At 37.3% G+C, this 16,485-nt stretch overlaps 1 protein-coding gene across 14 annotated transcripts in view; it reads right to left on the bottom strand.

Moving 5' to 3' along the window:
* Positions 1 to 16,485, bottom strand: part of LOC128163698 (A-kinase anchor protein 9-like) — a 132,853-nt gene that overhangs the window by 96,476 nt on the left and 19,892 nt on the right. The window contains exon 1 of one of the 14 annotated variants that reach the window (XM_052827343.1): positions 7,891 to 8,112. The exons of the other annotated variants lie outside the window; for them this stretch is intronic. Within the exon in view, the coding sequence (XP_052683303.1) occupies positions 7,891 to 8,073 (183 nt within the window). The 5' untranslated portion in view covers positions 8,074 to 8,112. Of the gene's footprint in view, positions 1 to 7,890; positions 8,113 to 16,485 lie in introns of those variants that run through there. 14 annotated transcript variants of the gene reach the window in all.

Below are 16,485 nucleotides of genomic sequence, written 5' to 3' on the forward strand. Positions count from 1 at the left end.
TCCTTGTCTTAATTTTGTCCACTGACAATGAGGGCAAAAGGGGCAAGAATAAAAAGGGGGCCAATATTTCTCTGTAATACTGCACAGTACATAACTCCGTTGCTGGAGTTGACAGCGGCTGTGTGATACTGTTTGTACAGCCACCACATTCTCACAACGTCCACTTTTTACATCTTAGCGGTGAAGGTTTGATACCTTGGGTTTCATTGAGCTATTTTATTAAAATTCTGCTGTTTGAAATTAAATTCTTTATTGACCCATGAAGATGCGGTGAAGGTTTGATACCTTGGGTTGGTTTGAAAATTTTTATTAAAAATCTGCTGTTTGAAATTAAAGATAAAATTCTTTATTGACCCATGAAGATGCACAAGGTCAATGCTTCGGTGGTGGTAAGCCGAGGAGAGTCTGGGACTCCCCAGATGTTTCTTTCAGAAATCATCCACATACCGCGGACAGTTTACCTTGTTTTTAGATGTTTCTATCAGAAATCCGTCAGGTTTCCAGCTCAGTAACAGTCCATTCTCGTCGTCCAATCCGACCAATCGCATAGAGTCGATCTTAAACATGGTCCCTATACATCAGGGACTAGTATTATTGGTCCTTATATATGTAGTCTCTCTACATCAGGGACTACTATTATTGGTCCTTATATATGTTTAGTTCCAGATGATTTGGTTTTACCATTGAGTGGGAATATTACAATAGTTACATTACAGTAAAAACATTCCAATAGAAATATTACCGTTGGAACATTACAGTATGAACATTACAGTTACTGTAGTAACAATACAGTAGTAACAATACAGTAGTAACATTACAAAAGTAACATTACAGTAGTTACATTACAGTAGTAACATTGCAATAGTAAAATTATTGTAACATAGGTACATTACAATACGTCGTATCTCATTATTCTGTTACTACACAAGTTTTATTTTTTGAAGTAGAAGTTAACACCTTATATCTAAATCTTAGAACTATCCTCAACCTATACAGATCTGACCTTATTCTATTTTTTATATCCTATACTCCTATCCAATACATCTTTATCCTATATTTATTTTCTGTATCTCTATATCCTATAATCTTGAGTTTCTGGCAGACAACTCTAGCAAATCTCTGTCGTGTCTAGGACTTCCTGTACATGACAATTCCACGTTTATTTTTGTATCTAGCTTCATATGGTCACATCTCACAATGTGGAACCAATCTTAATCTAAATCTTTCCTTAAATTGACTTTACTGCACTCAGAAGTTTTGGTTTGCCGATTCAAGCTTGATGCATGCCTTTTAATCTTTAATACATACAAACATATATATCTGTTTAAATCCCCAAAAGAATTTCTGCTAATCTGAATGTGCAGTTGTATTGTGCATTACATTCAACATAAAAGGTAACAGAAAGACTTTACAGAAAGACTTAGTATGACGGCAATAACAAAGCCACTATAAGACCTAATCATTTCACTTTGAAGTACAATAGAATTGTCAAAGGCCGGATTTCCAGATCTGAACTAACACTGCAGGCTTAAATGACAGCTGCAGAAATACAATCTTCCCTACAAATTAGTCCGGAGTTTTTTGAATGATAAAAAAATGCGACACTTTGGAACCTAAAGCTTACAATGGCATTGGTTGTCTGGTCTGTTCTATGCCTAATAAGTATTGACTCTTAACATGTAAAGTACAAAATCTTCCATCCTAATTGAGCTGTATTCTAATCATCATAAAAATACACTGTATGCAGGGTTATTTTCGCCCCGTGAAATTTTCGCCTTTCTACATTTGCAATCAGTTTCGCCCCGTCTTTAATTCGCCCAGACACAGTTGTGTTTAAAGAGAGATATTATGAGACATTAGAGTTCGCCAAGTCTTAAATTCGCCCACTGACAATGATAGCGAAAGGTGCGAAAATAAAACATGGGCGAATATTTTCTTAATATTTTCTTACAGTATTCTAGAGCATTCATTAAAAAATACAGTTACACAAGTCTTAACACAATGAAAATAATGGGAATTTAAAAAAAATATTGTAGTCCCTGAATTGAAAACACACACACATACACACAGTAAATTCGATCCGTTTGCAGAAAAATCATAATATTCCAAAATTTGTAATGCTGTATTTTCCTGAGCAATGAAAGATTTAATCCACACTTTTACAGAAAAACTAGTCGATAAAATACATAATCCCACAATAGAGAAATGCACAATTTGTCAAAAGTTACACACTCCTGTAGAAGCACCAAAAACAGCTGCCTGATTTTTGTCCAGACCCTTTAGAAGTAAACACACAAGTGAGCATACCTATAGGGGAATCAAATCTAGGACTTCACTCATTAAAAATACAACAATTAACACACGGCTACCATAGTAATCCTAATTAAAGTCACCATCAACAACTCCACCAATCCCCCCCTGTATTAAATTCATATGAAGTTTTTCTTTAATCCATTCCATCTTATTAGCATTTAGATCAATATTACTTTCATCATCTGATCAAAATTAGTATGCAACAAAAAATAAGAAATCTGATTGGTTTCGCAAAGACACAAGAGTTTTCTGCATATATCAAGTGTAAACCCCTTGTAGTGTTGGAGTGGTACCACTAGGACGTGTACGGTAGTCCAGTAATTAACTTCTTTCTGTGTCTGTGCTGTAACTTATTAAAAATTCATAGAGAGGTATCTTCTCAATGCAGTAGAGAGATGAGATTGATGAATTGATTGCCCCCCAACAATCTGTCCGATAATTTCACCTCAACTCTATCCTCTTTTGACATATCCCCCTTGGGAGCCGTTTCCACTGACTTCTGATACGCTCCCTAAGGGTAGGTACCTGTGTAATATTAGCTAGGGAACTTTATTGTGGAAATCCATTGGGATACTTCTAGGTTAGGAGGAATTTCTCTACTGCTGTTTTATTGTCCGGCTGATCAGTCCGTGTTGGTTGAGTTGTTATATTAGATATAATGGTGACAAATTAAAGAATGAAAGTTCCAAACAAGAAATTGATATCTATTGAATTAAACGGAAGGGTGTTGAAATTCTATAAAGTATTAAAAGGTATGCAAATTTATATATCTACTGAGATGAAATTTAAATCTTTTCTTCTTTTATAGACTTTTAATATTTTTCATCTTGAACATGTATTGGCCTGCTTCGTCATTTGAATCCATTGGATGAATTAAAATTTAGCAATCATCATCACCCTATTGTGTAATCAAATTCGAGACGTAGAAGTGGAAAAAAAAAAAGTCAGAGTAACATTAAATTGTTCAGTTTTCATTACCTGCCATTTTCCTCTACAATTGTCTGAAATTAGACTCGCTTGTGAAATATACACTTAATAGAAATGGCATATTAATCAGAAAATCAATGTTTATTGCACGAATTATGGCCTTACTAACAAAAGAGAAGAATACCACAGAAATATATTGCAGCCCTTCATCAATGAGAAACTTGTTTTTGTATTGACCCAACCAGGGGTCTTTATGTACCACTAACGTTTGTTCCCTAAACACCCTGCATGAACACTGCTTTATATTTATCTGTCAAACCAAAGGGTCAAATTATCACACAGCGTGTCAGGCTCCAAGATAAATAGAAAAATATCACACACAGAAAGAAATCAATTGACAATACAGTGTGAATGCAAGGTGTCAGCTTTTTAAATTACAAAATAAAAATTTTGATATTCCTGGGCCATATTTCTTATCTATAGAAAATGTCTCCACAACACAATATTGTGGCTTGTATATATCAAGCTTTTTCATTACCGATAAATTAAATTTTTGTCGGCATACCTGACCTATATAATGATGTTGGGGTGGGCCCCTAGGGTGGGGTATTAGGAGATATTGTGGTTTCATTAATATTCAAGGGTATCAATTTTCGTGGATAAAGTGAAAATCACTGTGAGTTTCAAGGATACGTAAATTCGTGACCAATGACCCTATTAATACAAAATGTTAATAGAAACATATTATATATCCCTTGTTTATACACCGCCATCATTAACGGCCACCATAAACCACCAGACAGTGGGAGACACTGGGTAAACATGGCCTCTTCACTCTCTGGTAGTTTAGTTGATTTCTTATCATTATTATCTTGATTACTGTAAATTCCTTATTTTACGACAGTACTTAATTCCGTGATTCTATTGTTTTGTTTTAAAGCATGAGAATATAAAATTCCAATAACGAATTTTTTTTTATAATTCGGATAAAACTGTCTGAAAATAAAAAGCCAGTTTCTAAAATCAGCAATCGAGATTTTAAGTGGCAATGAATTCCTTGCAGTTAATTAAGAAATTACTGTATAGTCAGATTCAGGGTGATGATTTGGCTATGTCTGACACCTGTGACTACTGCAAATGTTATTATGATCATACTATGAACCTATCAAGATGAAAACAACATATCATATGATGATTGATAATAAATCTTTTAGATATATGATTTCACAAATAATATATTAAAAAATGATGGCAGATATCGAGTTTCCGTTTTGTAAAATCATATTTCAAAAAAGATTCCTTAGCCAAAAAATATAATATTGGTGTGTCGAGGAACCTAAAACTCTATAACAGTCAGTTACAGGAACAGCAAACTATACCCAATCAATATCAGCATTCCTAGGTAAGGTACAGTTGTACCCCCATCCCCCCCCCCCCCACCCAGCCACCCACCCACCCAAACTCTATTCCCCACTCAAAACGTTAGACTTTCCACCACTCACCTAAAACCACGTGCACTGAGGCAAAAATTACTATGGTCCACATAGCCCGATTCAATACACAGCTAAGGAAATTAATTAATTAAAACATTAATCAAGCTAACAATGAAACAATAATATTTGGTTTACAGATCTCTTTAAATTAATTAATCCACTGCATACCGGGCATTGTATCAAAGGTCAAAGGTCAGAGTTCAAGTACTTGACCTTAACTTGTTTACGAGGGTTAACTGAATGTACCAAGAGATCTTGGGGAATCAGGTTTCAAAAGTAACAAACATCAGAACTGGACCAAACTCCCGGACGCCTGTGTATACACAACCGTCCAATTACAATAGCTCAGGGCTGCGTTTTATAAAAGAACTTACGATTTACGATCAAATTAATGAATGCTAATTAATCACCAACTAATTAATGATTTATTCATATGGCTGGAAAATATAATTATGGGAATTGAAATATTTGTAAACGAATGGTTTTATGTCAAATTTTATTCTCTAAAGATCTTTTTACAAGACTGTAAATATTTAAGTTCTTTTGTAAAATTCAGCCCTGGTTTGCTAGATGTATCTGAGATAGATAGCTAACAGAGATAAGTTGTCCAAAACTATTTGAAATCATTGAGTAATTGTAGTCGTTCTGATAACACTTATACAACTTGAAAGATGTACTCTGTAGTTGAAGCACTAGAATTTTCACAGTAAATGGATGTTGTGATGATCCCCCCAGAAGTAAACACTTGAAATGCGCACAGAGAGATAAACTAAGTGAGACAGGTAGAAATAAAAAAGATAGAAAATTATTACTTTAAGAGAGAGAGCCAGACAGAGAAAGACAGAGAGAAAGACAGAGAGAGAGACACACACAGACAGATAGAGACAGAGACAGATAGAGACAGAGACAAGCAGACAGACAGACAGGGAATAACAAAGACCCAGAAAGAGAGAGAAAGAGAGAGTGAAGACAAGAGACTAACAGCAGACAGGAAAACACAGACACTCTGAAGAAAGAACAAGACAGAAAAAGAGAGAATAAGATCGTCTGATTTTTACTTTGAACTCTTAATTTCTGTCTGATTACTGAAAAATGATAAACAACCAATATTATGTATGCACTCTACCCTCCCCCCCCCTCAGAAAAAAATTGAATTCTACTACAATCTGACAATTCTGATGACAACAGATTTTTATGGCACTGAAGTGTGCTCAAACTGCTGGAATGAGGTCAAAGATAGGTATATGTACATACAGTGAGGTACGTGTACACAGGTAGATATATATACAGGTAGACATAGATATTCACAGCTAGGTAATATGTACAGGTAGGTGGAGATGTTGTGTACACAGAGAGAGAGTCAACACTAAACACACTGGTGGTAATCCCCGGCCCGCACCCCGATCAATATCACAACAGACAAGAAAGAACTGTCTTAGATTCATCCTCTCCATTAATTACATTAAGTCATCCATTAATTACCTTAAGTCATCCATTAATTACATTATGTCATCCATTAATTACATTCAGTCATCCAATAATTACATTATGTCATCCATTAATTACCTTAAGTCATCCATTAATTACATTCAGTCATCCACTGATTACATTAGATAATCCATTAATTACATTAAGTCATCCACTGATTACATTAGATAATCCATTAATTACATTAAGTCATCCACTGATTACATTAGATAATCCATTAATTACATTAAGTCATCCAATGATTACATTAGATAATCCATTTATTACATTAAGTCATCCACTGACTACATTAGATAATCCATTTATTACATTAAGTCACCCACTGATTACATTAGATAATCCATTTATTACATTCAATCATCCATTAATTACCTTAAGTCTCCCATTAATTACATTAGGTCATCCATTAATGACATTATAAGTGTTCAATTTATTACATTCAGTCATCAAAAAGAAACAGAATCACAGAGACTGGGTCGTCATTCATTCTACCGTAAACTTTTAGACTTTTATACACTATAACCAATCATTAAGTATGGACAAAACATTGCATATATTTTGAGTATTTACCTACATCTTTATACAAAGCTCTTCTTAAGGAGGTCAATGTAGTCTAAAAATGGCCATGACCATCCAACCCATTTTAATTGAATTAAGTCCTCATAAAAGAGATTTGAAACATTATGAAGTCCACATGCTGAGCAGGCCCTAGACAAGTGGAATATCCACATGCTGAGCAGGCCCTAGACAAGTGGAATATCCACATGCTGAGCAGGCCACAGACAGGTGGAATATCCACATGCTGAGCAGGCCACAGACAGGTGGAATATCCACATGCTGAGCAGGCCACAGACAGGTGGAATATCCACATGCTGAGCAGGCCACAGACAGGTGGAATATCCACATGCTGAGCAGGCCCAAACTGGTGGAATATCCACATGCTGAGCAGGCCACAGACAGGTGGAATATCCACATGCTGAGCAGGCCGCAGACATGTGGAATATCCACACGCTGAGCAGGCCGCAGACATGTGGAATATCCACATGCTGAGCAGGCCACAGACAGGTGGAATATCCACATGCTGAGCAGGCCACAGACAGGTGGAATATCCACATGCTGAGCAGGCCGCAGACAGGTGGAATATCCACATGCTGAGCAGGCCCAAACTGGTGGAATATCCACATGCTGAGCAGGCTGCAGACTGGTGGAATATCCACATGCTGAGCAGGCCAGAGACAGGTGGACTGTTTATGATAGCACTGACTGACCCTATGACCCACAAGTTATTACATGGTTATTACACGTTTTTTACACTGCTATTACACAGTTATTACACTGTTTTTACACTGCTATTACATGGTTATTAAATGATTATAACAGATCTGTGTGTTGTTTTTAATGTATTGATTATAAAATAAATATCACTCAGGGGCAATCAGACTCATAATTGGCTGACGTATTTAAAAAGCTAGAGATTAAATCTGCATGAAATTCTTTTGTTTCTTTATAAATAATTTTATTTCTTGAGTAATTGGGGGGGGTGGGGTGGGATTTAAAACTGATACAGTGGAAGAAAGGGACTGGCTGCTGTTAACCACTTAACCATAAGAAACCATAAGAAATTTCCCCCCAGCTCTCTATTCTATTATCTACCCCTCAGGCTTCTTACCTGCTTATTTTTGTTTACACCCATCACCTCCACTTGAGTTTCAGAGGGCAAACTCCCAGCTTCATGCCCAGAGGGGATGCCCCCTGAATCCTGACCCCCTAGGCTCGGGGCGGAGTCCTCAGAATCCCTGCCCCCAGGCTTTGGGGGTGTGGCTCTGGAGTCATCCCTCGGAATATTATCCATGTCAGTGCTCTAGATACAACTACAATATTGTAAGACTTTGTCATCCATTGACATGGTGTGACAGCAACTGCTTTCTCATCACAGCAACTGATCTAGATATAAGGACCGCGTCGGGATTAAAAATCTCAGTGACAAATAGTTAGCACAGACAGATTCCAGATTAAAACAGGGGATGACGGGATTAGAAAGATGCTCCGGAACATCACATGTTGCAGAGCCAGAATTTCCTCTGTTTATTTCCAGCGAAAAAAATCAATTACTTGGTTACACTAACAGCCTGTCTGCACTGTAGCCTCCATTCCAAAGACAGGGAGCCCACACCCCCAAAGAAATGCCACGAAACCCGAGAAGCTTAAAGACTCCTTAAAAAAAAAGGCTGCCTTTTCTGATCAATTTACTGGGACATTTAACATTGTCAAAGGGTAACGGGTGATTCCAGTTAAATGTAAACTACGACAAGTACAGACATAATGTAGGAATCACCTACGTGAAATAAATCAATGAAGATCGAGCCACTGTATAGCAGCACTCTAAATGTCATCATACGTCAGGTTTAAAAACCCAAAACAAAGAAAGACAAAACAAAAATCAAGAGTTTAATGAGAGAAAGGTAGGAGAGTGTGATCTTAGTTGGAATCTGTACACAACACTTGACAGACACGCCGTCATTTAAACCCTGTCGTCGTAATCTGTCGGCGATTGTCAGGAGTCGATTCCACCATTGATCAGGTCACGACAGGTGCGGGAATCCCCCAGCATGCTATAAATATACCATGGCTGCACATACACCGATATAGAGTGACAAGTGACAGCAGAAATAGGAAACTCCAGACTTTGTTTAAACATAAATCGAAGTATTTCTTAAAAACTTTTGTTGATTTTTTACTGAATGAATATAAATGTAGGAGCTTTGTAAGCTTAGAACATTTAAACGTTCAATGAATGGAGAAAATCCACTCCACCAGGACAGGTAGTCACTTGACCTGGAAAATCCCTCTAACTATAAATAACTGTGTCAACACCTGAGCTTGTGGCTCTCATTTTGTATATATCCATTAATGATCCTCAATTACTGTGCATGCATGATCTTAAGATCTTATAGTGTTTTTTACTCTCAGAGAGAGAGAGAGAGAGAGAGAGAGAGAGAGAGAGAAGATATCTGGTATTTAATCAATTTCCCCGGTGTAATAAGTCACCCAGAGTTCTCTATCTATATATTACACCTCTTTAAGAATAAACATGTTTATATACATTTTGTCTTTGCCTCATGGCCAGGAAGAAATCAATACTGTTTATTCTCTCGAGGTCTTTCTGCTAAGTGAAATTGACACCCCCAGGTGACATAACACAGGTACTAGAGAAAGAAAATCACAATAGAACTGCTTTAGTGGGAGATCAATATTGTGATTACCACAGAATTGTTTACAAATTCTCATAACACCATAAGGGAAGCAACTCTTTATTTTTATAAAATGTAGGTTGATAAGTCAAACCTCATCTCTTATTTCTATTTTCTACAAAGTTAACATAAATAAAAAACCAATTCAAGAACTCCACACATGAAATTGCACTCATGTTCATGGCTAAATGGTAAAACTTACAAGAATGCATTGTTGCTTAGAGATCATTTCATGATCTCTCTCTCTCTCTCTCTCTCTCTCTCTCTCTCTCTCTCATCTTTTATCACAAATAAGAAAACACCAAAATAAGAGGATTTGAATTCTCCATATATGCTCTGCCTGGTAAAACTTACAAGAATGCATTGTTGCTTACCTATCATCATTTCATAAATTCTCTCTCTCTCTGTCTCTGTCTGTCTGTCTGTCTCTCTCTCTCTCTTTCATCTTTTTATCATGAACAGATAAGAGGATCTGAATTCTCTATATATGTACACACTCAATCTATGCCCTTGTTTGTAATCATTAACTCCTCAATAGTCCCAGATAATTGTCTGAATGTCTAGACGGCACGCATTTACAGGTCATTCATTATATCATTATCACTGAATCTGCAAAACAGGGCACATTTATCTTACATAACTAGTACCCATAATGAGTGTCATTCTTGAGTCAATACCACAACTTGTGGATTTTTTCCCAATACCGAGGTAAACCGTCCCTATCCAGCTGACGATAAACAGACCGTTACACCATTATCATTTACCAGTTCATGAAATACTGACTCGTAACATAATGAATACTTCTTTTAAATTATTCATGCTTTCTCGAAAGGATGAAAATTGGTTATTCATCAAAACATGCTGTTAAACTTTTTAAGTTGTCTGAAATTAAATTTTGTTGAAAATATCACTTTAATTTTTACTTTAAAAATTTCAATTGAAGTTGGTAATAATTGAGAATTTTGTTCTAAACAATTGAATTTTATTTTAATTTCTACAGTTTGTTAATTTTGTAAATTATTGACATATTTGCTTTATGTCATATTATAACTTAAAGAGGTAGGCAACATTGATATCAGTTTATTTGTTGGTTAGCAACTATATCGTGATACATGATGTATCACATTAATATACATCGTGTTGCGTATCGTATCGTGAGGTAGCCAGAGATAATCTGTCTGCAATCTATTGTGTTCACCTTTATGCCATCGTGAGGTAGCCACAGATATTCTGTCTGCAATCTATTGTGTTAATCTAAAACTGCAAATTAACCTCCAGAATGAAATAGCACATCTTGGGATTTCAAATTTTATTTTATTTCATTCAACATTACACTGAATCATCACACGACAGTCACATGATCATATCACCTGACCAAAACCAAAATCTAACGCTTCTACAAGTGGACGGAATTTGGCTACGTGAAGTACAAAATAGAGACAGTTGATGAACGAACTAGCAGACCATAAAAAAAATTCAATTCTGGATCAGGTGTTATCAGTTATTATGCATGTCACAAATTACAAAAACTTTGAATAATTATAAATCAAGTTCTATGGTAATTGAGGTATATCAAGGATTTCCTCCATCATCGTTAAAATCATTCTGTGCACCTAGGAAAAATTAATTAATTCATCTGGTCCCATCTAAGAAGTAAGTATCCATCATATATATGTAGTACATAAAACCAAGTGAGAGCTAAGCTCGCTTCACCAGCACCATAATCACATGTCTATCATATGACATCGTTATAATAAATTGTCTCTTTAGACACCAAAGAGATAATAAATAGTATATCAAATAAAAACAGGAATAAATAACTGTAAATAAAAACAGCGTACACAATTCAGCAAGTAGATTATCATCATTTGTGTCATCATAAGCAAGCTTATGAGATAAATCAAATAATTTATCATGATTTAGCTTAATAATGATATTCAGGAAATATCACCCATGTTATAAACTATCAGATATCTGGAGATATCATTTATCTATGATATTCAGGAGATATCACCCATACATTTCTGTGATATCTGGATAATAATATTACTTTTCAGTGATATATAGGAGATATCACTCATACAATACATTTACTGTGATATCTAGTAATTATGTCACTTTGCAGTGATATCCAGGAGATATCACCCATACAATACATTTAACTGATATACAGTAATTATGTCACTTTACAGTGAAATCCAGGAGATATCAACCATACAATACATTTAACTGTGATATCTGGATAATTATATCACTTTACATACTTTTGAGAAAAATCATTGTGGTACTTCAATTGGTTTAACTTAAACATCATAAAAACATGTAAAAATGATATGCAACAAATATAGTCCCCAAAGTGATGTAAACTGTCTCCACTGTTTGCGATGGTATTGGCTGCTATACAAATTGGTCAGTTTTCTATATCCTTTTTCCTTAGTCTTAATTGAAAGCAAATATTTTGTAGATTCCCAATTGAAAACGAGGAATCAATATCTGCTTAAAATTGTGAGAAACAGACCTTGCTGGTTTTAAAATCCAGCTTTTATTTTTCTGACAGTTAGATGTAAACTATATAAAAGTATGTTAAAAATCAGGCATTCGTTGCGATTTTACAAAACAACCGAATCTCAAAACTAAGGAGGATCTAAGGAAAAAAAGTTGTTGTTTGAAAATAATTGATCCCTTCACAAGCAATGGAGAAGCTACATCAATTATAACCAATGCTAGCGTTCAATTCAAACAGTTACAAGATACGTCATTGGAATGGCAAGATCACAGAGGAGGGGGATATCCCTCTAAGTTTACATATAACAATATTTAAGGTACCTCACCTAGAATTATGCCTTTAGTTCATTTTTACCGAGTTAAATTTTCAAAAAGATAACTCTTAATCCAAATTAAATTTCACATTTTTCGCCCTATTTGACTTGTATACTTCTTATACATCATGCTATCTATCATAATCAAGTAATTTTGATGATTTTGCTGATTTGAGAACTTATCTGAAGGTGTAGTGAGCCACCTTAATATATGTACAAGCATATACAGATTACATGCAGGTTATGATGAGTTTAACATATACAGGGCTTATTTCCCTTTGAATTTTTTTTTTAGATTACACAGTTTTGGTTGGGCACAATTGTCAATAAATTAATAAGTAATTTCTCATTTCTTGAAGAGAAGAAAATTCAAAATGTTATATATTTGATCATTGTCATGTTCTATTCAATAATAAGAACTAAATAGTAAACATACACTTTTTTAGTTTTAGGGAGAAGTTTTACTTTAAAGATTAAATCTTGATGGTTTTTTGGGTACTTGTTATTCTAGGGTAGCAAACAGCTACTGATATTTCAAAGGGAAATAACTGATGTACACATTAACTCTCGCTGCCTTCATTCAAAATACAGAATTCTTCCTCTCCTCAATAAATACATTTTCGCTGTACAAATTTAACATAACAATAATACATCATTCACCAAAACAATTAAAACCTTCACCAAATACATCATGCAAAAATGACAGGCCCTGAAAATGAACAGGGGAAATCTGTTGAAGCCAAATATGGATTTGAAACTTACAAAAATTCAAAAACTTCGGGAGGCTGAGGCTGGATGGTCAACCAATTAACCACCAGGTCTACTTTAAACTTTGACACTTGATATAAAATATAAAGAAAAAAAAATATTTAAATATTTAGGCTTTAAAATCTGAATGTTTTTCATTATTTTTGTACATAGCTCTTCTTCCTAAAGAGATTAAAATAGTCTAAAAATGGCCGCCACCATCAAGCCCTCTTAATTAATTGATTAAGAGGATCAAAAGATAATGAGTCAAGAAATCCAAAGTTCATTTGGTAGAAGATAAAATATCAAATTTTGGAAGAAAAAGAAAAATTTTCACAAAGGAAGAAAACTAATCGATCTGTTTTTTCAAACTTGATCATGACTTGGCCTTGACTGAAACAAGAATTAGAATTCACTTAAACACAACTTGGACTCAACAGATTTCCTTGTCCACATTCAAGACTAATATCATGGTCCCAAGCAAGGCAGATAGATAATTATGTATAAACAGTAAAATGTCAACAAAATGCAGACTCCACAATATACACATTGTTAGGAAGATAATTTTGGCACATGTCTGAACGACATACTCAGTAGCTCCGTGTACGTACACGTACTAAAACATATCTACATTATAAACCACTATTACTGTAAATTCCTGATTAAAAGCGAGGAAATTAATATCCGCGCATAATCGCGAGATTCTTTCAGATGCATGTAAACTATAAGAAATAATGATAAAAATTTTGCGTTCGTGATTTTCAAATATTCTTGGGATTTTATGAAAAACCGTTGAATGGCAGAATAAAGTCCTCACGTAGAATAAGGAATCTACAGTATAAGAGTACACACTGTATTGTCAGAGGAGACAAGCATGCTGCAGGCTCCATGGTCTACAATCACCCACTGTTTCTCTTCCACTCACAATTAATGGAGCTAAGGTTTGAGCTTCCCCTTAAACCTAACAACTATCATGTCAAAGGATAAAATTATCTGAATTAGTATCTGAATCATTAGATTTTGACTACACACATTACATTCAGTCTCTGATAGAGAGAATGAAGTCCTCTTTGTTACGATTTTTCACCGATTTTGTCCACCATCAGTGGCGGAGTTGTGTGCCTTGGCCAACACTTTCACACTATCGGATTCTAACTGACGGAGTGACGTCCCTTGTTAACACTCCTTGATTTTTTCTATGCAGCTATGTCTAGCTCTTACTAGCGATGTCTTTTTGTCAGCACTATCACAAATTGGAGCACAGGATCTTCCTGTTCTAACTAGCAGAGTTATGTCCCTTTGGTGTCATTTTCACTCTAATGCTGTATGGTCCCCTGACCCCAATGACCCGGAGTGTTGCCGTGGGTGACCACTGCCCTTCCCCACGTCTCCCGTGCTCCCTCGGAGAGGATGAGACCTCTGTGTAGACTTTGATTCTCTCTTGTGTAGATTCTGGTCTGACCCTGGCTTCAGCTTTCCCTTCAGAAACTCAATGGCACTGAGATGTTGCTTTTCAGCATCTGTTAACATCACCCCCACCCTCCCTGCTTCCCTCTCACTCGATCTCGAGACATTGAGATCCACGCTATGACAACCAGATACCATCTCACTTGATCTCGAGACATTGAGATCAACGCTTTGATGACGAGATCCCCTGGACATCAGCCCCCCACTGTGAATACTGGACGTCTCAGAGAAGGACGGACTTTGGATCCTGGATCCTGTGACCTCTGACCCTGCCTCGCTCCCTAGGGCCATGATCTGGTCCTTCATCCGGAGCTCCCTTAGTAGCTGGCTCCTCTGGATCTCGAGCAGCTCCTCCTTCTCCTGGAGCTTAGACTCAATCTCGAGGAAGTCCATCTCGAGCAGCCTCTTCTGCTTCATCAGCTCCTTCTCGATCAGGTTCTTGTGGTAGATGATGTCCTCCAGCTTCCTCTGGTACCCGACCTGTCTCTGTAGCTCCATCTTCTTCTCGTGAAGCTCGTCTTCTATACTTTCTCTTTCGCTCAGTTTCACTTTCAGCAGGTCTTTCTCCCTCCTCAGGTTCTCTTCTAGAATCATCTGGTCGCCCAGTTTACTGGACAGCTTGTTGTTTTCTAGTTCCCGCTCCTTTAACTGGTCCATCAGTTCCTGCCTGTGCTGCTGTAGCAGCGCTACCTGTCGGGTGAATGCTTCGTCCCTCTCCCCCTGGGGACCTCGGTTTGTGGTCTGTTGACCTTTGAACTCCATCACCAGCCTCTCCTGTTCCTGGATTCTCTTCATCCATCTGTCGTTCTCTGTCTGCAGCATCTTGTTCGTCTCCTGTAGCACCGAGACTTTCTGCCTCAGGGAGACGATCTCGGCCGAAAGGTCAAAGTTCACCACTGTGTTGGACATTCCGAGCTTGGACCTGAGACTCCCGGACATCCATCTCTCCCTGTCCAGGGCCTCCTGTAGTAGGGCGTTTTCCTGTGTATAAATAGACTTGGTTTCTTTAAGGTCTTTCCGGAGGTTGGAGATCTCATCAATGAGTTCAAAATGTTTGTGCTCAAGAGCTTTGTGGCCGTCTTCCTCGGGACCTAATCCCGACACTATCCTCTCCAATCCCTGATCCCAGCTCCCACCACTAAACGTGGAGCCAGTGCTACACACAGACAATCCCGGGGAGAACAGATCTCTTGATTCGGGGATAACCTCGGGTACACTGGTTGATATCTCCAGATGAGACGCGCTCCTGACGCTATAATTAGACGGCTCAGACAAGTCGTCCAGTGGAGAGTGCCATGGTAGGAGAGGATCAATCGTGGCTTTAACATCTGCTTTATCCGCTGTTTCATCCGGTGGATTTTTATGGGTCTCATCCGTTTCAATGTGAATGTGTAGGCCCTCCACACTTTCTCCACCCACCTCCACTTTCGGAGCCTCCTCCACAGACAGTTTCTCTTGTAGTGCCTTCAGATTTCTCTCGGGGGTTTCCCGGCCCAGTAAGTGTTCCTCCAGCTTCCTTATATAGCTCTCCTTCTCTTTGAGGGCTCTCTCCGTCCTGTCACGGTACTCCTGGAATTCCTGGAGGTCCCCCGGGTCCTCTACATCTCCCGAGGTCTCCATCTGATCCAGCTCGTCCTCCAGTCTCTTGATGTAGTCCTCTTTTTCCTGAAGATTTAACTTCATTGCCTCCAGTTCATTCTGGGACACCTTGTGATTTTCCCCTGTATCAGTTTGTGTCTGCCCGTCCTCACTGTGGACCGGACCACATTCAGCCTGCGTTTCCTTCTCTGAGGTCTGGTTGCCTCTGACACCATCAGCACCTCGCTGATCCTTGGTTTTTCCATTAACCTCCTCAGCCTGACTCCCTACATGTCCCGTGTATACCAGATCTGGATCAGTCTGTACCTCGGCTGATTCCACCTCTCTTGTTCTCTCAGCAAGAAACTTGAAATCATTGTTCAACAGTTCCTCCGTCTGACA

The sequence above is a fragment of the Crassostrea angulata genome, chromosome 9, assembly GCF_025612915.1.
Source record: "Crassostrea angulata isolate pt1a10 chromosome 9, ASM2561291v2, whole genome shotgun sequence".
In the NCBI taxonomy this organism is placed as follows: domain Eukaryota; kingdom Metazoa; phylum Mollusca; class Bivalvia; order Ostreida; family Ostreidae; genus Magallana; species Magallana angulata.